This window comes from Sinocyclocheilus rhinocerous, unplaced genomic scaffold (assembly GCF_001515625.1).
Source record: "Sinocyclocheilus rhinocerous isolate Xijiao unplaced genomic scaffold, SAMN03320098_v1.1 scaffold135, whole genome shotgun sequence".
Lineage (NCBI taxonomy): Eukaryota > Metazoa > Chordata > Actinopteri > Cypriniformes > Cyprinidae > Sinocyclocheilus > Sinocyclocheilus rhinocerous.
This window is the reverse complement of record NW_015632028.1, coordinates 552,462-576,397: the sequence shown is the minus strand read 5'-3', so window position 1 is coordinate 576,397 and position 23,936 is coordinate 552,462. Positions and strand designations below refer to the sequence as shown.

Below are 23,936 nucleotides of genomic sequence, written 5' to 3'. Positions count from 1 at the left end.
ATTCAATGTAAATTGTGATAATCATAATTAATAACCGCAATTACAATTTTATGGGAATCGACAATTATGATTTTTGTCATAATCGTGCAGCCCTACAAGGAGTACAATATTTTGCAGTCGTGCAGTAACATATTGCAACTGAAAAAGGTGATTGTCTTTGGCTCAACATAGTAAAACACTTATACAAACGGATAAACCAACCAGAGTATAAAAAATATATATATATATCACAGGTCAGATTGAAAGTTGCACATTCATACAAATGTTTTTAGAGACTAAAATAAGAATACAAAAATATATTTATGCTTCCAAAGTAATTCATCCTTCATCTACTAGTTTTTTTGTATGTGACAAGGTTACAGGTACCACTTTCTAACAGTAGACACTACAATGATACTATACATATGAAAATCAGCATACTTATTGTTTGTATTTGAAATGGTATGCAGCTCTTTGTGATCAAGATCAAGTATTATGATAGGGAATTGAAAAACTGATTGAGAGGTGTTCATGATACCACTGACGTTCTCCTTCATGCTGAGCAAATTCGTTTAGCTTGAAGTAGCAGCAAATAAAATTAATTCAGTCTAAAACATATATAGAGAGGTTTTTAAAAATCTGATTTGCATCTACTGAAGTGATTTATGGTCCTCAAACATAGATGCCCTCAGGATTCAAACCTGAGGAGATCGGACTATGGAGTCCACGGATGCTGCCAACCACTGGATGAGATAAACCCGGTCGTTTCAATGAGCCAGTTAATGCAGCAAAGTCTGGGAAATGAAAGAAAACAATTAAATTAAAGAACTTTGTCTAACATCTCATTGTGCTTACAGGGATCGTAAAGATCATTTTAACTATATGTGCTAAGAAGAACTTAAAAATACAAACAAAATTTGTGCAATCTTGACCAAATATTTCCATAGATCTGTGTTTTATTCCAATAGCAGTTGCTTGTTTGGAATATCACACCACCATACTACTATTTCTGTGGTGTATGGATACAATGCACATAATGCCAATTTTCTGAATACACAGAATATGCAAATACAACAGAGCACACGGCTGTATGCACAGTGCACTTATTTTTAGTGTGATGAATGAGCTAGAAATAATAATAATTCATTTTATTTAATGCCGCCTTTCTAAACACCCAAGGTCACCTTACAGCAAGCAAACTAGTAAAAACAGTAACAATAAATAAACAAGTCCTGCCAGCATTACAAAATTCAACAGCACAACTGCATACATCATAAATACAATAAAGGCTTAGAAGAGCAATAATAAGAGCAATTCATTAGAGCAAGTCATAAAAAAGCCTGGGTAAAAATAAGTCTTAAGATGAGATTTAAAAGTATGAAGGCTGTCACTGTTCCGTATTGGGGGAAAGAGAGTTCCATAGGCGAGGGGCCGCAAAACTAAAAGTTCTTGCTCCCATGGTGCTTAAACGTATACGCGGCGACACAAGAGAGATCGAGTGTGAAGATCTGAGAGTGCGAGGAGGAGTGTAGATGTGGAGAAGGTCAGTAAGATACGGTGGAGCAAGGTTGTGAAGTGCCTTAAATGTGAGAAGCAAAATTTTTAAATCAATGCGATACTTTACTGGGAGCCAGTGTAAACATTGGAGAACTGGAGAAATGTGCTCTATTGATGAAGTCCTAGAAAGAGCATGAGCTGCGGAGTCCTGAACCAATTGGAGTTTATAAAGAAGTTTAGACGGAAGACCAGTAAGGAGAGCATTACAATAGTCGATACGTGAGGTAACCAGTGCATGAATAAGAATTGCAGTATTATTCGTTGTGAGAGAGGGACGAAGACGATTAATATTACGCAGGTGAAAATACATAGTACGCATAATATTATTGACATGAGCTTCAAAAGAAAGTGTGCTATCCAGAACGACACCCAAACTCCTAACCTGCTGAGAAGGACAAATTGCATTATTATCGATATCCACTGTAAAACAATCATATTTAGTCAAAGTAAACAATCATATTTAGTCAAAGTAGATTTTTTACCAATAAGTAAGACCTCAGTTTTATCACTGTTGAGTTTTAGAAAGTTGGCTGAAAGCCAGTCTTTAATTTCAGCTAAACATCTAGTCAAGGAAGGTGGAGGAAAAGAGCTAGAGGGTTTAGAAGACAGGTAGAGCTGGGTGTCATAGTAGAGCTGGGTGTCGTCGGCATAGCAGTGAAAATGGATACCATATTTCCTGAGAATATAGCCAAGAGGAAGTAAATAGATGATGAACAAGAATGGGCCCAAAACAGAACCTTGAGGGACACCAGTAGTAACTGTAGATGGTCTTGATTTAAAATTTTTAATTTGAACATGCTGACTGCGACCGGTAAGATAGGATCTAAACCAGGACAGTGGGGTGCCAGTAATCCCTATAGAAACTAACCTGTCCAGGAGTATCTTGTGCGAGATAGTATCAAAGGCCGCACTCAGGTCAAGAAGGACAAGTATATATTATCAGAAATAATATCATCTGTGATTTTGACTCATTATTTTATCAGCTTCAGGCTGCATTCAGTATGCTGTATGCTAATATTCAAATTAGCCTTTTAATTAACCAATTAGCCATGCCATTGGATATTAAACGGTTTGGCAATGATTGCAGGAATAACACGTACAACACCAACCCTAACCACAAGGTGGCACTTTGGATTAGTAATATTAACAATAGGAAACACTTTGAACTCAGTGACATCTACAAACAGAAGGCTTGCAACTGCAATGTTATTTTTCATCCAGGCTTGACGTCAATCAAGTCAGAAAGAAATAACAGATTTCTGTACTCGACAGAGTGCATGAGAGGCGAGACCGCTGAGTCAATTGTTGCAACTATAATCTTTCATGGCACTGACGAAGCAGGAGCTCACAAAAACTCTGCAGTGCTTCTGAATTACCCTCAGCTTTATATGTTTTACAGGAAAAGACTCTGTCCTACATGGACCTGCAGTTTTTTTGCTAGATGTGTAAGTGAAAAGTTACTTGGCACTGCACTAAATTAAAACCAGATGTGGTCTGGCCATTAATGAACCTTGTAAAATGGACTTGTTACTCATTATGGTTGAGGTCTTGTCTTCATTGATTTTGAGTCATAACAGTATCCATACTGTGTGGAGCATAACCATGGGGCTTTAGATATATTGTCAGTAAAAAAAAACAATACCTTTATTATCTGTTGTGTTGCTGGAGTCCTCATCACTGGGCTCCACGGGCAGAACCGTGACTTTGGTGCCCGTTTGTTGAATGAACTGTTGTAGGTTTACCTGCCTCAACTCTTTGGTAAGCTGTTCCAGTTCGTAATGACTCGCCTGGTGGAAAGAGGGCGGAGAAGGTGCTAATGAAATGTTTGTGTAGTATTGCAACTGGCATTCAGCCTGCAGCAATGCAGTAACAACTGGCTATAAACAGTAACAATGCTCCAATGTACTTCCACAAAATTAGCTCATGATTCCAAACACATGTGCCATTTTTGCATTTACAGCAATCACAAGAATTGAAAAATGTTTTAGACACAACCCTGCTAAAAACCCAGCATGAATTTCATTGCTAGTTAATGCCAGTTTGGTACTAGTCTAGTTGGTGTACCTTAGCCAGCCATGATGTTCACCATTTATTGAGGCTAGTTAACCTGCATCAACGTTTTGCTGGTTTAACTACTTAAGATGCCTTGTGGGGGAAACCAACAAGTCAAGGTTTGGCTGGTTAGCCTGGTCCAGTTAGTCACTGCTGGCAGATGCAGATATTTTTTGGATGGCTCTTAAAAGCGTGAAATGGAAATGCTCCCTGCTGCCTTTGACATCACAGCTAAGGCTAGTCGCTAATGAAGGACTAATGATTGAACATTCTTGAGGTGCAATCAGCTTTGTCAACATGTCTTGACGTCAAACAGAAATACACTACACAACTTTTATATCAGTACAGATTTTAAAACAACAAGGTATCCTTCACCTGCTGACTTTGTAAATGGTTACAGAAGAAAAACATGGACATCATAGACTAAAAAAACTTACAAAGATGACACAGTACCAAATGACAAACATAACTGTTCAAAAATTGGTTTAAAATATCAAACGTCTTTGATATCCTTCAACTGGATGGAATCATTGTCTGAAACTAAAAAATCTGAGTCTGGGGCCATGGATCACTTAGATTTTATGTGAAATCAGTGACTTTTCGGCAACTACAGTAGCATCCACTCATCCAGACTGCAAATTGGAGCAAACTTTTTGTAGTGTATTTCAGCCTTTAGTGCCCATGAACAAATATGGCTGAATTAAAATTGTGTTCTTCTGGGGGATCCTGCACCACCCAAACAACTGGTACTAAGATGAACAGAAATCATTTAATGGTTTATCTAGGTATTGTAGACTTCTTTGCAGCCAACACAACATACAGTGGGTATAGAAAAATCACCCCCCTTTAAAAATAATCACATTTTGTTGCTTTGCGGCCTGAAATGAAGACGGACAGAGTTTTTGTTTTATCCAGCTGTATTTACTCAGTGCAACTTATAACATCCAAGTAAAAGATATAACACCAACATGTCAGAAAAACAACAACAAAAAAAACTGAATCACTGAGTTGGAAAAAGGATCACCCCCTTGTGTCAGTATTTTGTTCAACCATCTTTTGCTTTAATTACAGCCTTTATTCTGTTGGGATTTATCTCTGCTAACTTTGCACATCTAGACTTTGCAATATTTGCCCACTCTTCTTTGCAGAACTGCTCAAGTTCAGTTAAATCTGATGGTGAGTGTTTGTGGACTGCAGTCTTCAAGTCATTCCACAGATTTTCAGTGGGGTTTAAGTAGGGTGGCCATATGTGCCATTTATACGGGACACGTATAATACATGCAAATACGCGCATGTGTTTGTTCGTTCGTTCGACTTGAAGCGCACCGATCATTGTATGACACCAAAGAACCGCGAGAGCGATTTGAAAGCATAAGGAACCGTCTGCTCTGCTCTCTATAGCTCCCGTGAAATAATGTCATACAACGATTGATCTGCACAGTGCAAACAGCCAAAACCTGGATATTTTAGGCAATATAGAAATCCTGGCAAGGGTGCGTCCCGTAAAAATGGCCCGTATGATCACCCTAAGTCTCTCTGAGCTCTGACTAGGCCATGCAAGGACTTTTACCTTTTTCTCCTTTAACCACTGTGTGCTCAGTTTTGCTGTGTGCTTTGGGTCATTGGAAGGTAAACCTTTTTCCCATTGACAACTTTCTGGCAGAGGGCAGCAGATTTTCCTCAAGAATTTGACTGTATTTTGCCCCATCCATTGTTCTATAACAGAATATCAACACCTCTATGCTTTACTGTAGGAATGGTGTTATTTGGAGGGTGAGCTGTATTGGATTTCTGCCAAACATATTGTTGGCCAAATACTTCAATTTTAGTCTCATCTGCCTCAGGATCCTCAAGGTGTGTTTTGGCAAAGCTCAGTCGTGACTGCATGTGCCCTTTCTTGAGGAGTGGCTTTTTTCTTCAACCCTCCCATACAAGCCACATTTGTAGAGAATTTGTGATATTGTTGTCACACGCACACAATGACCACTCTTTGTCATAAATTCCTGCAGAGAATTTGTGAAATTGTTGTCACATGCACACAAATGACCACTCTTTGTAATACATTTCTGCAACTGTTCCAGAGTTGCTGTAGCCTCTTGGTAGCCCCTCTGGCCAGTTTCCTACTGGCTCTTGCATCCAGTTTGGAGTGATGCCCTGAACCAGGGAGGGTCTGTGTTGTACCAAATACCTTCCACTTCTTAATAATAGACTCCACTGTGCTTCTAGACATTGATAAAGCTTTTGAGATTTTATGTATCCATCTCCTGACTTGTGTCTGTCCACAACTTTATCCCGGAGATTCTTTGACAGTGCCTTGCCACCCATAGTTGATTGTTTGCTTCAGTTGCACTACCAAGGACTGAAATGCTCCAGGAAAGCTCTTTTCATGCTGAGCTGATCAAAATGACCACAGCTGATCACATCTGAAAGTCAAGTGGATTTGTGTGATTAGCTACAACTGATTGAGTTTACAAGTCATTTTTAGGAGGGGGTGATCCTTTTTCCAACTCGGTGATTCTGTTTTTTTATTTTATTTTTATTTTTGTTCTGACATGTTGGTGTTATATCCTTCACTTGGATGTTCTAAGTCGTTCTAAGAGTAAATACAGTATTAATAATATATTTTAAAGGGGTTGATTCTCTTCTATACTCTCTGTATACTGGTGAAAAGGATTCTTTTTAGTAAGAATCAGTGGCACAACACCACTGATTACCATTGCAGTCTTCGATTTAAAAATGTCATATTGATTACTCAAGTTTTTGTTTGTGAACCTTAACGTACCTGCCGTCTCTTGCATGACTCAGCCAGTGAGCGCTCCACAGCTCTTGAGCTGTTTTCAAGCTGGGCCGTGTGTTGAGCCTGAGCCTTGAGTTCTGCTTTCACTCTCTGAAGTCTAGCCTTCACTTCCCCCTCACTGGCCTGCTGGCTCTCTCTGATCTCCTTATGCTGCTTTTGAGCCTCTATGCCTGCCTCTACGCCCTGCAGAGACATCAGCCGCTGTTCCAGATCCACCTCACAGCCGCGCAGCCGACTGCTCAACTCCTGGAGGCGCTCCTGCAGCTGCCTCTCGCTCTCCCGCTCAATCTCGAGCTCAGTTGCCCAGAATTCTTCTTCCTCAATCTCTACCTTGTTCCTTCGCACCTGCTTATCCAACCTTGAAACTTCCTCCATCATCTTCCCATACAGTTCATCGTCCTCTAGTCCAACTCTTTTCTCAGTCAACATTCGAAGCTCTGCCTCGTATGCCTCCATCCTGCTGTCTAGAACCGAAAGAGTCTCCCTCTGCAGTCTCAGCAGTTGGGTAAGATCCTCCACTCTTTGGCCTGATAACCGAGGGGACAATGACCATGAATTGTGGGCACTTTTTAATAAAACCTCTCGTTGTCTGGCACTGCTGTCACTGAGCCTGCCTCCACTAAGGATGTCCCGCAAACTGCGGGGCACACCGGTTAAGGTCAGAGATTTGCGGCGTGGTTCGTGCCGACTGAAGGACCGGTCACCCGAAGCTCGGAGCTTGGCCATCAATGGAAGGCTCTGCCGATGCAAGCCACGCTCTGGGCCTCGAGAATTCAGACCTTCGGTTGAGGGGTACTCATTGAGAGATGAACCTGTGCGGTGTAGGATAAACTGCACATCACCGGCATACTGCCCCCAAGTGTTCAGAGAGGCCACCGGACTCTCGTGAGGAACAAGATGTCTCTCAGTGTCCCTCCATTTTTCAATCAGTGTATAGCGTCCTGTGCGACCTATGAAAAAGAATAAGGATTACAGTGCTGAATAAGACTACCAATAAGACTGGAGCCATAAATATTAAATGTGCTCTCGGTAATTTTTATTTTCTATTATGTAGCACAATTAACTTCATGCTCAGCATCATGCTAAAGCAACCGCTCTTTGTAAATAAAAACAGTCTGATTTACAATCTCATATTAGTGTACATCATTTAAAGATACTTCCCAAAAGTAGTAACTTTAATGGGAAAAAAACTCTTGTAATTCTTGTTTAAATCTGTCATGTTATGACTTATCATTGTTATGTGAATACACAAATATTTTAAGGATGTTTTTCCCAATCCTGTTCCACCCTTTTCCGCCCATCATTTCCTGTCCTTCTCCACTACCATATAAATTGCTTAAGGGCAAAATGACCGAATAGTTCTTCTTCATATGGTTAGTGCATTTCATCTTAAGATACACATTTGAAACAGTGAGCAATGATTTTTTATACCTTCTTCCCTCTGTAATAACATACAGATTACTCCCAAAACTGTGAAAGAAGATTGAGGTGTTTTTAAGAGTTTGTTCTTTCAGTAGAATGAGTCAGAATTTCCATGTCAGTGGGCACTTTGGTTGTGCCAGCACGTTTCTCACTAATACAAGAGGGTGCCTTTAGATTATACCAGTCTGAGTGCAGCTGAAAATAGAATCAAACGGTGGCGTCAACCAAAACAGGTTTGAATCAAAAACGATGTAATGAACTGAAATCAGCTTCATTGAGCCTCTCCTTGAAACTCCTTAAAATATGCCTAATGTCTTTAGACAAGCTGTTAAACTAGTCTCAAGCTGTTGGAAAGCCAATACAAACTCTCTGATACTTAATCTTCTTTTCAATTATGAAATGGATGATGATTACTCAATCAACCCAGATGCCAGATGGTTTTAGGAAGCAACTATACCTTCCATGATTTAAGTCTTCCATGCCACTGCTGGGGAGTAACCAACCAAAAATACAAACACATTTTTTTTTTTTTAGTAGTAGTATAAGCTCTTTTCCAGTAAAGATACTTTTTTCAACAGATAGCAGTAGCATGACAGAATTGTTTATGAGTGTTTTTGTGTCATATTGTGTTACTCCTTGTGTGTTGGGGAGCCTGGTTCATTTTGGTGAATCAGTTTGTTCAGATGATTCATTTCATTGAACTAGCTATTCATTTGAGCCATCACTAAATGCCTGTCCCAAATAACACTCTAATTGTGTTCTTCCTCTGAATTCACACTTTATTGACCTAATGCCTCTTTTACTCTTGGGTAGAGGTCTGCTCAGCAGAAGTGTGCATCAAAGGTGCATAGTGGTTTAGTGGTTGCAAAGGGGCGCTCGTGGGCCAAACCTAAAATGACAAATGGGACACCCTTTGGTCTTGTGTACTGCACGAGGATGAGCATGTGGCAGCCATTGTAAATCCACAAGACCACAAGTCTATATGAAGTGTGCCTTTTGGGACAGGGCCTAAATAGTATTCCCAAAAGTCTCTGTGATGTGTTTTAAGTGTTCCCGCGCTATATGCAAATTTAACTGAGTTCACGTCAATGAAAGCAACAGATATGCGCTGCATTTTACTCATCATTAGCTAATTTCAAGATCAAAGACTGCAATAGGAAAGAGAGCGGCATCAGCACTCGTAAAATAATTTGGTCTCACTACTTTTAATGAGGATGATTGTGTGTTGAGCATCTACGACTTACTTTCAGTTTCATTTGCGGCAGTTTGCATGTCGGCTTGCTGAAGAGATGCTCAGCTACTCATCTGCAGCAATGCGTGTTGCATTAGTGCTGTCATATCTGACTATAACATGATATATAGCCTATAACAAGCTCTCACACGCTCTCTTTTTTGGGAGTAGTAAAATTTACATATGTGATTTCAGCAATCAGATGCATTTACACTTGTCCAGTTTCATCTGGAATGCATCTCAGACCACCTCCTGAAGTGGTTTGAGAGATTGAATTTACATTAAATCGAAGTCTCTAAAGTGTTTCGGAGGGCATTTTCACAAGGTCTTTTCACGATCGGATAGCCATCCGTTCAGAGAAAACGCATGAATTGACTAGGTGTAAACAGTCCCAAATATTTAGATAATACTGCTACTTATAACCATGGTTCCCACTCATGAATATCAATTAGGATAAATCTGTTTTAATATTTATGTTTAATGTAGTGTTCAAGTTTGATAATGTCTAATTTGTTAAGTCATACAAGTTTGGAACGACATGAGGGTGAGTAAATGATGAGTTTTCATTCTTTGGTGAACTACTGTGAATATTTTTGTAGCTTCTCCAACACTTTTTAATAAATTTTTTTTTTTTTTAAATATGAAGTACTTCATATTGAGACTCCCTACCAATTGCTTGAGCAAGAGCGATGACCACTTCCTGGCAGGTGGTGGCCTCTGTGACCCCACAGACCACACGCTGAACTCCATCGACCCACACTTTCAGCTCCATCCCGGGTCAAACTCTGGAGGGTCTGGGGCTGCTGGCCTGTGACATCATACCGTCCTGCTCTAGGGGTCCAGCGCTACAGCCGTCACCCCCTCACGGCAACTCTGCAAAAACCACAACACCGGTTAGGAAACACCTGGGAATGATATATACTTCTCACTGCCTTGTGCAGATATTCTCATACTAAAAATGTGGGCGTCTGAAATGAATTTGATCATTCCGAAAGTTTATGTGGGGTGTAAATATACTCGTCTAATTTGCATATTATGACGTCATCGTGGGCGGCCATCTTGAATTTCATAATATTCAGGAAATAGTAGATACTGAATTGATGTTTGACATTATTTACAGGGGTTTTTTTTGGGGGGGGGGGGGGTTTATTTCGTCCATTCTCTCTATTTCTTTGAAGAAGTTCTGATATCAAAACAAGTCCATTCTTTTAATCTCTTCATTATGTTTATAGAGCCTTGAGTTTGGGACAGGGACGATTTACTGACTGTATGGGGCACTGCGCTGGAAAAGTAAAGCACTGCAGCAGCCAAAGACCACAGCATCAAGACAGAGCTCCTCTCTGAATGAAATACTACACCCGTCCTGCGCTAATAAAATCTGCAAGCACACAAAAGTATGCATTACTCATAAAAGACAATGTGCAGTCCTCAAAGGACAACTCTTTGGACTAAAAACCAGGTTGTTAAAACATATAATTTTCCAAGTTTTTTCAACAGAATTAGCTCAAGATCCTTGGTAATTGAAAAAAATAAAAATGATGATATAGAAAAAAAACTTTTTCCTTAAAGTTCTGGAAATCTTATACAGATAAAATTCATTCATAATTCAGCTTGAAAAACAGCTTAAAAATGAAACTATTTTTATCCAAAGCAGCTTACAGTTTTTATCATTATACACTTTATCAGGACATGTTTCAAAACCATGACCTTGACGTTGTTATTGCCATGCTCTACCATTTCTGCAACAGTAACCCTCTCGTTTGAATACAAGATATAATAATACTTTGCATTAAACAGTCAAGCCATTATTTCCAAGAACTACCCAACAAAAAAGTGTCTTTTCAATTGCGTTTTTCAACCCCGTATGGGAGTACGCTGAATATCTCTGGTTTAGTGCAGAGACATATGGTGCGGTGGAACCCCTATAACAGCTCTTCTGTCTGAGCCAAAATGGAAAAAAAGAGAGCGTATTACAACAAAACCAAATAGCTACTGGAGTCAATGTGGAGTTCTTGCCAAATTTCAAATTTTTGATTTATATATGGTTTGGAATCATTCAGAATCCAGGCTGCCAATGCAAGGACATTCAAATCACATTTAGATTGGCCCATACATTTATACAAAAAAATTAAATAAAAATCACACTTGGAATTGTCACACAACAGTGACTCTTTCTTCATCTCTATTTAGGTGTGAGATACTCAGCAAATGTAAAAAATGTGATGTTTGTTGCATACCGCATTTTAATTTTCTTTCCATTTTGCCCTTCTGTGAGCAGATAAGTGTTTTGTCCTTCATTTTTACTACCCTTTAGTGTCTATGACAACAGATGGAGTCCTGTAGCCGATAGTTAGATGCATTGTGGGGTTATTTTATGTGTCCTTTTCCGACTAGCGCAAAAGTGGCCTGCAGGCCTGACTCTATTCTGACATTTTTCCAGAAGCGATCACTGAAGCAAGGAAGCCCAGTTAACGGATGGCTTCATGTCTGCTGCATATATGTTTGACTGAATTAACCAAAAACACAAGGGAACCAAGGCTGTCCGATCAGACATCATACAAAATGTAATATCAAAACATTTGTCATTTAAAGTTTGACCTTTTTAATAAAAAATCAGATCACAAGTCCATAGTATTTGTTGTCTTTTTCACAATGCAAGAGCAAAATAAAAAGCCAAGAACCCGAAACACAGTGCTAAAGAGCCACAAAAGATCAATGGCACTTTAAAATAGTGGGTGACACAATATGATTATTTGTAACACAACGTCTGCCCTACGGTCTTCATGGAAGCGCAAACAAACGTCACGAGACAATTTCAAGTCAAAAGTGTGGAAATTGAGAAGTACTACATTGGGCATTTTGAACGGTTTTGTTCAGGCCTTAATCAGGAAGATCCTGTGTTGAATTGCATTGCTGCCCCACCATGAGCACGCCATTCAATCATCTGCACATCATGCTGAGCACAAGCGATCACTTTAGTTGGTCTAAATCGAGCACTGCAGAAGTTAATCAAGCACCATTTGTGAATGTCACAATGAAGCACTTGGGAACCGACTGTCCATTTGCTGGAGCCATTTCTGGCTTCATCGTGATGACATCATCCCACATGAAAACTATGGGCCAGATTTACTAATAGCTTTCACTAGCGCAAACCCTCTTTTGGCATTAAAAAACTACTTTCAGGATTTACTAAAGACACGATTAGCGATGAAAAGGCGTGGACAGAGTTGTTCTGAGCTTATTGCATACGCATTTGTAGGAGTTTCCATTTCAGATGCAAAGTTTATCAACCCTCTACGCACACCTTGGCAATATAATCGCCATTGGCTAGTACATTTTTTTGTTTACTCGCCAGACTGATATACTATTTTACACACACACACACACACACACACACACGTTTACTTAGCTATCTAAATGGGGACATTACATAGACTTCTATTGTTTTTATATACAGATAGTTATACACTTTTTAACCTAAACCCACCCCTACCCCTCACAGAAAACTGCATTTTTATAATTTCAAAAGTAAAAAAAAACTGTGTTTACTTTATTTTTATAACAGTTTTACAAATGAGGAAATCCACAAATTGAGTTTTTTGCCGATTTTGTCAGGTTTTGCTCACTTTTGGGTACAAATTTGTCCCCAAAATATGGTTAAGTAGGTACACACAAACACACACACACACATACACACACACACACATATGATTCCACCCAATCAGCTTATCTTTGTAAAATGGAACAGCTTCTTAAATAACTGAATGTGCACTCTTAACTTCAGCCAATCAAGCATTATATTATGATAACTAAGCACTATTTAATGATAGAACTAGTGATTAGAACTAAAACATGGTAACCATGAATGAATGCATATTTGTAATTTTAACTGAACTTAGGACTGGTGATGGTGTTTAAGATATTGTTGGTCATAGGTAATAGTAATTATTATTAAAAGATACTACTACTACTACTATTATTATCTGCTGGGTTCATGAATATTAATCACGTTGTCAGCGTTGGCTTGAACTGATTTGCTGAAATCAAAACAGGGACGGTAATAGATGAGTGCCAGCCAACGAGAGCTGTTCGCGCATTAGCTCCGCCCACTGCTGAGAAACCGGCATATCTTCTGCTTGTTCTTAAAAGCTGAATAATTCTAAATGAACTCTGTTATTTTGACAGGAAAATACAACAAAGAATATGGTTTACATGTAGCGCGTCGATTCAGCGTGGTATGCAAGACTCTCGTTCTCTCTCTTTGCATGTGTGAGAAACACAGCGCTATCAGTAAAGCGACGGCGAGTCGTGCGCCTTCACACTAGTTTACGGTACGTCAAATACAGGTGCGCTGCGTGCTACATACTGCGCATCCATTGAGTACATGACATGATCCATTGAGTGCATCCAAATAGTACAGATCGCTTGATGGAGAGCGAAACTCTCAAGCGCTCAGTCAGCGTGTTTATCGAGTGAAAATCTGTGTTGAACGCCTCTCACACACATACTGGCATGTAAAATCTAAGAATTTATTAGCCAATGGCTAATGTTAGACATTATTTAGTCGCCCAGAGTAAGATTTAGTCGCATATGCGAGTGATTTACTCGCAATGTAAAGGGTTGTTTATGGAAGGAGAGTATTTAAATAAATCATGAAAGGTGATTTACTAAGGTTTAGCACTAGTCAGTTTACTGCTATTTAAACCTTTATTTAACACCCCCCCCAAAAAGCATGTCTTAACCCATATTGCGCCTGTGTTGTTAATAGATTAGGCTACACGCACCTGATTAGCATCAACTCAGCTTGTTTGCAACCCTACGCTAATTTGCGCAGCTCTTGGTAGATTGCATTGGTCCTTATGGAAATGTGCTGTATGCTTCGGTGTTCTTTTTAAGAATTGTGAATATCTCTATTCAGGATCTGTTCCCAATAAAGCCCTTATTTCTATATATTTTATCTTTACTCTAGTAGCATTCAGACCATCAGTACTGTGTGAAGAAAACTCTTGCACCATGAAATGTGACAGAGGCTGTTGTTTGCAGATAGAAAGCAGGAAGGAGGTATAAATTACACTAGCAGCGATTTTGTGAGGTTTCTCTTTCTAAGGCTAATCTCAATGAACTCTGCTGAGTAATATCCTCTTACCGTTGCTCATACTTCTGATTCAGGCATCTGAATTTTCCCTCAGGAATCAATTAAGTAAGGTACCCAACGTTTTCCCGCCAATTTCACTGTATTCCTTGTCCAACTTTGTGTGTAAATATAAGCAACAACCTGCTTATTAAAAATATTTGGCAAACACTTCTTATGCTTTGTCCGTGACTAAAATAATTTGTGGTGCTTGCTAAGACAAACAAAACGTATTATTGCTCAAACTTAATGTTAAACAAACCGCTAACCCTAAGTTAAACTTTGGATGGCATTTCGGGATGCGGGTTTTTGTATGGGCACTTACATATTTTTCAGGAAAAACTTTAGATTTGGCTGATCCAAAAGCTGCATTAAAACTAATATAACAATTTTTTAAAAACATATCCTCTAAATGGGAAATTAACACAGCGTATATGTCCAACAAAACCTTACCTTTGGATGTTAAGGATCAAGTGAGCTCTTGGCAGAGGCTAAACCTTAAAGTCTGTAAGGATAGGATCAAATTAAAAACAAATGATACAAGATTCGAGGTCCATCCAAAATCAGACAGAATTAGCTAATTTCCTGATTAACGATGGTGTGCCGTTATTATTGCTGAGCTATTTTGGATTAACCTTTTATTCTGCTTGTGCTTGCGCTAGCTGCCATGCTACATGTAATTACTAGCAATTTATGCACTCTCCCATAATTAGTTGCAGGCCTCGGCTGAAACCGCTCCAAGAGTAAAAACACTCCAAGAAACATATAGATAGATAGATAGATAGATAGATAGATGTTTAATCTGTATTTGTACATTTTATGAAAGTAAATGGGACCCACAATTTTCGAGGGCCATGAAGGGCATAAAAATGCGTGATATTAATCCAGATTGATAGTAACACAATTACTTTGTACAATGAACAGATTGAAATGTATTGTCAAACCTCACCTCACATGACCAAATGGGAGGCTGAGGTATGAGGTTGATCAATGTTTTGATTCAAGAGTTATTAAAGCCTTAAGTGCAAAGTATACTTCGTTTTTTACACATATGCGAGGGTCAGCGTACAGTGCGTGTGACGCAAATTTCGTCACCAGAATAGTACGCAATTATTGTGCGTGCACCACCCAATTTGTGTAATCGCTCCTACTTTGTACATGCAGATCGCACATGCGCATTGACTTGGTTTTGCACTAATCAATTGTTCCACAAGGTGGCAGCACTGGCCCGGACCGCTGTTTCGCAGTAGAAAATGAAACTAAAGTGACAGAACAACAACAACAACAAAATAGCGGAGACTGCAACAAAAAAAGACTGCCGCATTGACAAGCACTTCTGTGAGAGGGTTGTGAGATAGCAGCAACTTTAGTTTAAAAGACTAAAAAGACATTTATCAATAATTTCTTCTTGTTTTTCTATTAGCAGCAATCAGAGTGGAAAGTAAGAATTTCATTGTGCATGGAATGTGCATATGACAATAAAAGCTATGAACTTTGAACACTTACAAAATAGTCATCTGGATTAATTTCATGCTATCTTTTGATCCCATTGACTTTCATAATATGGACAAAAACAGCTGAAACATTCTTTAAAATATCTTCTTTTATGTTCCACAAACAAATGAAAGTCGTACAGGTTTGATTATGATATGAGGGTGAGTAAAAGATGACAAAAGTTTTGTTTTTGGATGAACTATCCCTTCACTGTATAGTGAAGTTACTGAAAAGATTAGCTAGTGACTAATGCATTGTTGAGGCTTGTTATCCGAAGGTGCAGGTGGTTATCCGAAGACTTGGGCCTTGATTTTACACCATGGAAACTGATAACATTGAGGTTACACATTCCACGCAGCTGGGCACTGAATGCTGAAGGAGATAAGATGTTTCTAGCCTCCATCTCGCATTCTCTAATAAAAAACTTGCATTTGTAGTCATCGTCCATGAGTTTTTTTAAGAAAATTAAGGTGCAAATCAAACGCAAAGTAAATAAACAACGCCACTACACAATCAAACTGAGCCACGAAAGACCTCCCATCTGCCAAACACAGAGGAGAACTGTGTCCTCACCAAATATCCCATCTGGTACGACGGAGGAAGGAAAACAAGCCTTCTTTCCCCACCCCAGTAAAACAATAACCTGAGGTTTTGGAAGAAAGTGAGTGAATTCACAGTGAAATCTCCAAATCTTGCTCCTAAACCCCCTGGGTGTCCTGCAATGTACTTTGCTACGCTTGATTCTTCCACGTAGTTTGGCACATTTAGCCAGTAAGAGTAAAAAACAATGAGGAGCTTTCATGGAAGGTAACAGGAAAACAACGCTTTCCTCAAAACTACGAAGGGAATAAAACCATGCCAGCTTTTAAACAAAGTCCTTCTCTAAGGATTTTAGATGGCAAGAACAGTGGTATTTAACAACGGACCAGCAAGAGCCGCCTTCGCTCTTGTAAATCTCAAGAGTTTGTTGAGACCCAAGTCTCAGCTGAGGTGCTTTAATAAACTTCAGAATAAACGTCGACCTCTTAAAACCCAGCTCCATACCCACAGCTAGGCCTTAGACAGGCAGAATCGCTAACATCTGGATGGCACGTTTCGCTGGATATAATACTGCCTTTGTTCTTTTGCCATGGTTGTGATCAGCAGGCTAGCTTTGAAGGACCAGCCAAAAACTGAGTTACGAGGGTACTGGATAAAGTGTCAACGTGACTAAGTAGTTTATTAATAATCTCTCATCTTACCACTTTCAATTAAGTAGTTGCGCATTCCCACTGTAAAGCATCTGCATACTTTTGTGGCAATACAAAAATGCACTAAAGACACTTTTTGGGATTAAATGAGTATTTTGCAGTAAATAGCCTACATGATATAAGATATGATAAAAGGAAAATAACCAAATTATTTTATAAATCTCCATAATGTCTCTGTTAGAACCACCAAGGCCAGTCATTTTTCTATTGCATTGCATGATAACATGGATCGTACTTCCCTTACTAATTAATCATTCAATTTAAAAGTGCATTAAATATGTTTCAATAACTAGCCTAGATAATAACTGGGTTTAGTAGTAACTGTATACTGCATCAAATAAACGTTGAAATAGTCAAACTAACGCATACTGATGTTTTTTAAGCTGACTGATCCTTCAAATATCAATAATTGAATAAAAATAACATTGAACAAATCTGAAAATAATAAAAGTTGAGAGACTTTAACAAATAAAATAACCCAAATCTACCATCTCTATACAAATATACTGGTTAACAATTAATTGCATCCACATTTAGAGGACAAAAAAGTAGTGACTTAATCATTTGTACTGCGTTTTCCCACAGTATTAAACGCAAATCTCATATTTTGCTTTGGATTTGATTAAGAAACTCACATTTTGTGTTGATGTCAATTGATATGATGGTCTGCATACAGAATACTAAAAACATGCTGTTTTAATATTGTTTTTGAAAGTTAAATAACAAAACGTTTACCATACACGACACCGTCATCTTGATGTTGTTATTCAGTTAAAACGTTAGATCTGAAATTAAGACTTAAAAGTTAAATCATGCAACTAAATATTTCAGATTGTCATGCTGAATGCGTATTGACATATAATGTTAACTGCTGTTTTTAAGTTACAGTTATTAAGAATTACGTTTTCCGCATGAAAAATCTGTACATTCTTACCTTTATGACTAAATGTAGGACAACATTTATCCACTTTTTGTCCGAGTCGATGTTACAATGACCAAAGTTTGTAACGTTACAATAAATTATAAGGACACTGTAATATTTAGTTTTTTTTTTCTGTATTAATCCTTACTATACAGATTAGTTTGCTAAATATAAACGAACTGCTGTTATATTTTGTATTTTTTACAGCGCAAAAGTCTGAGAAAATTAGCGGATTTCATCCGTAAGTATCACCGCCCCACAGGAAAAAGTTTTCACGCTGTGCTGCAGTCAGTCCATCCGAGCTAGAATGTGGAAAACACCACCGTCTCATCTACTCGCCGCATTCTGTCAAGTCCCGCCCTCAATCTCTAAACTGTCCAATCAGGGACCGCTTTTAGAGGCTCCTATTGGCCCATCTCGTCGCGGGAGGCGGGACTTGTGTGAATACAGTTCTCTTCCTCAAGAGGTCGCTTGACGGCTCAGAAAACCAAAGCCTCCATTGAGCTGCATTAATCTGGACCTTTTTTTGTTTAATTGGATATATTTGCACATTAAGAGGTGTCAATTAAATAATTTAAATGATTAATCATTAAATAAAAAAATGGCCCCAGCAGTCTCTATTTAAAAAGTATTATTCAATAACAAACGGTTTTGATTTGGTCACCCTGCCAGCGCTGAGAAAAGTAACACGCAACACGTGAGTCTCCTAAGTGGTTTGAATAATAATTTACAACAGAGTAATGCTTATAAACTTTAATAAGCATTAAATAAAAAAAATAAATATCAAAAGACAAAACATCTGAATACAGCAAAAACAGTCTGACGCCATTATTGAAATTAAACTCGAGTTACAAAACCGTGGAAATACTGACCTCTTGTGTCTTTAGCGTTTTTTATTGCGTCTTATAAAATTAAAATGGAAATTATTTATTCAAAGTTCATAATTAGTATTTAACATATGTTTATGTATGTATATATATATATATATATATATATATATAAATTTTTAATTAATTAAAAGTTGTGAACAAAACAAAGTAAAATATTTTGGTTGTTCTACTTCAAAATTTAACTTCTTTGTCTTTTTTTCAACACTCTTGGTGTTGCAAAATATTTTGTATTTGTATAATTACTTTGCAGTTACTTACATTATAATAAAAATATATGAATAATGATTAAAAGTGAATTCAAAATTAAAACGTATCGCAAGGTTTGTGTAGAGAGAATTCCAAGCATAATTTATGCAATCAATTAGGCTTTTTCTAAGTAAAATATTTCTGGAATTCTAGCTACGTTTTATAAAACGAATCCATCCCTGATATTAATGTTCATAATCTTTTCGTGAACTTTCTTTGCCTGTTAGTCATATTATTTTTGGTTACTATATAAATGATAATTTCAATTATGACAAATGTAATATTGTAAACTAAAACATCTCCACAAACTGTAAATACAGAAATGCAAATATACCAATATTTTCGCTCTTGACATTTTTTATGAAAGAAATAAAGCATTACATAGAGACAAAAAAGCAATTTTTTATTTCCCCCATATTCTTTACTTTGTATGCTTTGTTTCACAATTATGTGTATCTGTTAACTATATTTACATTAAATTGCAAAGAAAAAAACGTATAAAGTAAAGCATCAAGTCAAACAATAAACATCTAGGCCGAGTAATTGGTATTATTCAGTCAATAAACGTAGACGATTGGCTCCTTGCGCACCGAATGCAAAAACATGAATTCTGACTGACAGGTGAAACATCCAATAAGATTCCACATAAGCGATGACGTACGCACGTACACGTTCCGGTTATATTTAGGGCCTATATAAGGAGCAAGTCAGTGTACATCAATACTGCCCTCAGCGCTTGTCAAAAGCCGGTCTTTACCCAGTATCGAATATGTCTTAGCACATTCTCGTGTGCTATTACACTGTAAACTAAAGTGCATTTGTTATCCGTCGTATAACCATATTTAGCCTTGAATTAGCGGTGTTGTTAATCGGTCAGTTATCGATCAAGCCCTCCGCCCTACACAGCTCATTGAAAGGACACCGATCAGGATTATTTGTATCTACAGATGTTTCGTCTATTATAATGCAAGATGCATGCTGATGCTCGGAAGGGGCTGCTCGACTGCGTATTACTCGTCCTTTTAACCTCCTCCACCTACTGAAAATAATCGTAAACAGCTGAAAATCGTTGATATTTTGGGGTAAGTGATCATTTAGGTGGACGCAAACAGTGTGTCCGCCCATATCTATGTGAAGCACAGCCTCCGAGCGCAGGCCATGTAACGTTAGCCTAGAAAGAATAGAATTCAGTTCTATTTTTATTTTTTTCTAGTTTGAAAAAAACAACAACTTTAAACCCTTTGACGGGAATGTCAACGGGTATATGCGGCTTTATACACGCTGTTTAAATGGATAATAACATTATGGCAAGGTCATGATATAAACGCTCGAGTCATTAGTGGCTTTTCAGACGCGGAACTTACAACAAACCCAGAGGTTTTAGGTGGACGCAAACAGTGTGTCCGCCCATATCTATGTGAAGCACAGCCTCCGAGCGCAGGCCATGTAACGTTAGCCTAGAAAGAATAGAATTCAGTTCTATTTTTATTTTTTTCTAGTTTGAAAAAAACAACAACTTTAAACCCTTTGACGGGAATGTCAACGGGTATATGCGGCTTTATACACGCTGTTTAAATGAATAATAACTTTATGGCAAGGTCATGATATAAACGCTCGAGTCATTAGAGGCTTTTCAGACGCGGAACTTACAACAAACCCAGAGGTAAAAATAATAGAAAAGCTATTTTAACGTGTGTATTAACAGTCACGAGCAATCATGTGCAGGTAAAGCTAAGAATTGGTTAAATGTGAGCTTTTGTGTGTGTATATTTTGTTCCAGTGTATTATTGTCATCGCACGCCCAAGTTAAATCCGGGCCCTGCGATACAATGGCGCTTAACTATACTTATTAACGATTAACTTTTATTTTAACTTGAGTTAAAATCTAATTCACACTTTATTACACATAACATAAATCATATATCCTCAAAAAGATACATGGAATACTTTTAAGGTTGGTTTTCAGTAAAAACATGTCAAATGATTTCAAATCGTAGTATTATGTTGCAGTCTGTGAGTCTTTTAGTTAGTCGATTTTAAATTCTAATAAAGAAAAGTCATAGTAAAAAGGTCTTACACAGGACTAGCCTATAAATATGTAACTTAAAATTGTTAAATAAGTATTTTCTCTTAGTGTATCACCTGTTGAATTGATTCTGTTTACTGTAGATTAATCGGTTTGGTTAAGTTGTTGTAACGAAAAGTGAGAAGTAATGATTATACTCATGGTAAAGTTATAGAGTAGCAGCATGTAAGATAATACGTAACTTCATAACATGTCAAATCATGTTATTCTATCATTTGTTATGCGTTGAATCAGTTTATTTAACTGATTTATTTAGTTGTAGTAATAAAGTGATCGAAGAAAATCTATTCTATTGTAAAGATGATTAATGATGTAGGTGTCAACAATTTTATTTATATATATATATATATATATTACTATTATAACTATATAATTTCAAACCATAGAGAACTGTAGTATTCCTTTTGTGGATCTGTTGATTCAGTTCCATATTGATTATTTATTTCTAGAAATTAATAATTAAATTTTCTCCCCTTCATATTTGTGTTCTTGTTGCTATGTGGTATTGTTTTCTATGTGAAACGCATGTTGAAACCCACTGAAACAGAATTTCACCAAGGGGATAATAAAGGTACTACTACTAATGTTTTAATAGTGGTGTTTAAATGCTGTTGTTGGGTCAGTCCATTAAACCTGGCATTTTAAGTAAATGTCAATGTGACAAACTTTTACAGTCTTGCCTGATTGTAGGATGCTGTGGTGGTGTAATGGTTGCAAGTTCAAACCGTAAAAAGGCTTTATTATTGTACTATCACTGTTGTGCCCCTGAGCAAGAAGTCTAACCCTAGGTTACTCCAGCAGACTGAACCTGAAATTAGTGAAGGTGCTTTGGATAATAGCATCAGTTAATTGACACTTATTTAAAGTCCGGTAAGTACATTAAAGCTGGAGCTGCAAAAGTCTTTAACTGCTCATTGATTTTCATCTTTTTTTTTTTTTTTTTCTGCTGCAGGTGAAGAATGACGGAATATAAGCTTGTGGTCGTGGGGGCTGGAGGCGTGGGCAAGAGCGCTCTCACCATCCAACTCATCCAGAACCACTTTGTGGATGAATACGACCCAACCATAGAGGTGAGGCATGTGTACCTCTGTCTCTAGCGCTGTGAGGACACTCGCTTTCTACTGCCACACAAAGCTGTGAAACTCACCCACATGTGATTATGCAAAAAATGTACTGTTAAAGATTCAACAGTGCGATCCGGTTATTCTGGTTTGAAAGAAGGTGGATTCCAGATTGAAGGCCACTGTGTCTCTTACCTTTCACTTTTCTGGCTTGTCACCTTTCTATGTTTAGATTACAAATTTACATAATTCCTAATAAGTTTTGTGTGTTTGTTCGCTTTTTTTTTTTTTTGTGCTTTTCTTGTTTAAAATAAATTAACTAAGAAAAACCTTAGGTTATCTTTAAAGTCAACATCAAACAGCATTCACAACCTATTTTATTTATGTAATGTGACATTTCAGAGTGAAAAAATAAAGGACAGAACTGTCTTTTTACCTTGGGATTGGTTGATTGGCTAAAAAGTGTAGTTGTTTGGTCTGTAGTTTTGTAATTGTTTTTTAGATGCTTTTTAGATGTGTTGTAGTTCTGTTTTGTATTTTAGATATTTGTTTTTTTTTTATGCTTGTTTGCAGTTTTGTATTTTTTTTTAAGGTTTGTTTTGTAGATGTTTTGGGATGAGTTTGTAGTTTTTAGATGTTTTATAGTTGTTCTTTATATGTTTGTTTTTTTAATGTTTGTTTTGTAGATGTTTTGGGATGATTTTGTAGTTTTTAGATATTTTATAGTTGTTCTTTATATGTTTGTTTTTTTAATGTTTGTTTTGTAGATGTTTTGGGATGAGTTTGTAGTTTTTAGATGTGTTATAGTTGTTCTTTATATGTTTGTTTTGTAGATGTTTTTGGGATGATTTTGTAGTTTAGGTGTTTTATAGTTGTTCTTTAGATGTTTGTTTTGTAGTTTTGACGCAAGATTAAATAATGTGCGCTGATGAATTAAGTCCTAGAACATGCATTGAAAATGCTGAAGAAAATCTTTCTCATTTTAATTTCATGTTGACCTGTACACCCATTTTGCTAGACTTAATCTACACCTAGATGAGCACTTTAAAACTCAAACACAATTTTTGCCTACAAGTACCATTTGTCATTTTACAAATGTCAGGTTTTAATATAATTTTTGAGATTTTAGGTTTGATATTATTGTCATGCATTGATATTACAGAACCAGTATAGTTTGGGATTGTTATACTGCTCAACATGCTCAAAAGATCATTTCACTTGTGCAGGACTCCTACAGAAAGCAGGTGGTGATTGACGGGGAGACGTGTCTGCTGGACATCTTGGACACTGCAGGTCAGGAGGAGTACAGCGCCATGAGGGATCAGTACATGAGGACAGGAGAGGGCTTCCTCTGTGTCTTCGCCATCAATAACACCAAGTCCTTTGAGGACATTCACCACTACAGGTGAGGGTTTGATAGAAACCGAACGGTGTGCAGTCACATGACCTGCAGAATCAGGTTTGTAAAGGGTTAAAACACCTCACAAAGTCAAATTCATTTTTGACGTGCAATGTTCTGTGTGCTTTGGCAGAGAGCAGATAAAACGAGTAAAGGACTCTGAGGATGTCCCCATGGTCCTGGTGGGGAATAAGTGTGATCTTCCATCCCGCAGTGTGGACACCAAGCAGGCTCAGGATTTAGCACGTAGCTACGGCATCCCATTTATAGAGACCTCAGCAAAGACGAGACAGGTATGGAAAACATGGGCAGTCGAGTACTGAATACAAGCAAAGTCCTTTTAAGACAAGTCATGTCACTCGGCGGCCATCTTTGAAACGCCTCTCGGGCATGCAAGTGCAACTCCTATCTCTTTGAAT

At 37.8% G+C, this 23,936-nt stretch overlaps 2 protein-coding genes across 6 annotated transcripts in view; one reads left to right on the top strand and one right to left on the bottom strand.

The window, feature by feature from the left end:
• Positions 1-40: 40 nt before the first annotated feature.
• LOC107742051 (ras association domain-containing protein 8-like) lies at positions 41-18,123 on the bottom strand. The gene is made up of 5 exons (XM_016554900.1): positions 17,848-18,123; positions 9,708-9,911; positions 6,371-7,335; positions 3,179-3,323; positions 41-773 (listed from the first exon to the last, which is right to left on the bottom strand). The coding sequence occupies exons 2-5, from the start codon at positions 9,808-9,810 to the stop codon at positions 652-654; spliced, it is 1,335 nt and encodes a 444-aa protein (XP_016410386.1). The 5' UTR covers positions 9,811-9,911; positions 17,848-18,123; the 3' UTR covers positions 41-651.
• Positions 18,124-19,659: 1,536 nt separating this feature from the next.
• Positions 19,660-23,936, top strand: part of LOC107742054 (GTPase KRas) — an 11,884-nt gene continuing 7,607 nt past the window's right edge. Inside the window, exons 1-4 of one of the 5 annotated variants that reach the window (XM_016554904.1) lie at positions 19,660-20,053; positions 22,010-22,127; positions 23,345-23,523; positions 23,651-23,810. In XM_016554904.1, the coding sequence (XP_016410390.1) occupies positions 22,017-22,127; positions 23,345-23,523; positions 23,651-23,810 (450 nt within the window). In that variant the 5' untranslated portion in view covers positions 19,660-20,053; positions 22,010-22,016. Of the gene's footprint in view, positions 20,054-20,100; positions 20,349-20,375; positions 20,635-21,855; positions 21,928-22,009; positions 22,128-23,344; positions 23,524-23,650; positions 23,811-23,936 lie in introns of those variants that run through there. The other 4 variants (XM_016554909.1, XM_016554908.1, XM_016554906.1 and 1 more) reach the window with 4 other exon arrangements.

Coding starts and splice junctions, on each gene's coding strand:
- LOC107742051 (XM_016554900.1), bottom strand. CDS start 9,810: ATGGAGCTGAAAGTGTGGGTCGATGGAGTTCAGCGTGTGGTCTGTGGG. Junction 3,324..6,370: donor AGTCATGCAAGAGACGGCAG/GTACGTTAAGGT, acceptor TCTTTCCACCAG/GCGAGTCATTACGAACTGGA. Junction 774..3,178: donor CAACACAACAGATAATAAAG/GTATTGTTTTTT, acceptor TTCATTTCCCAG/ACTTTGCTGCATTAACTGGC.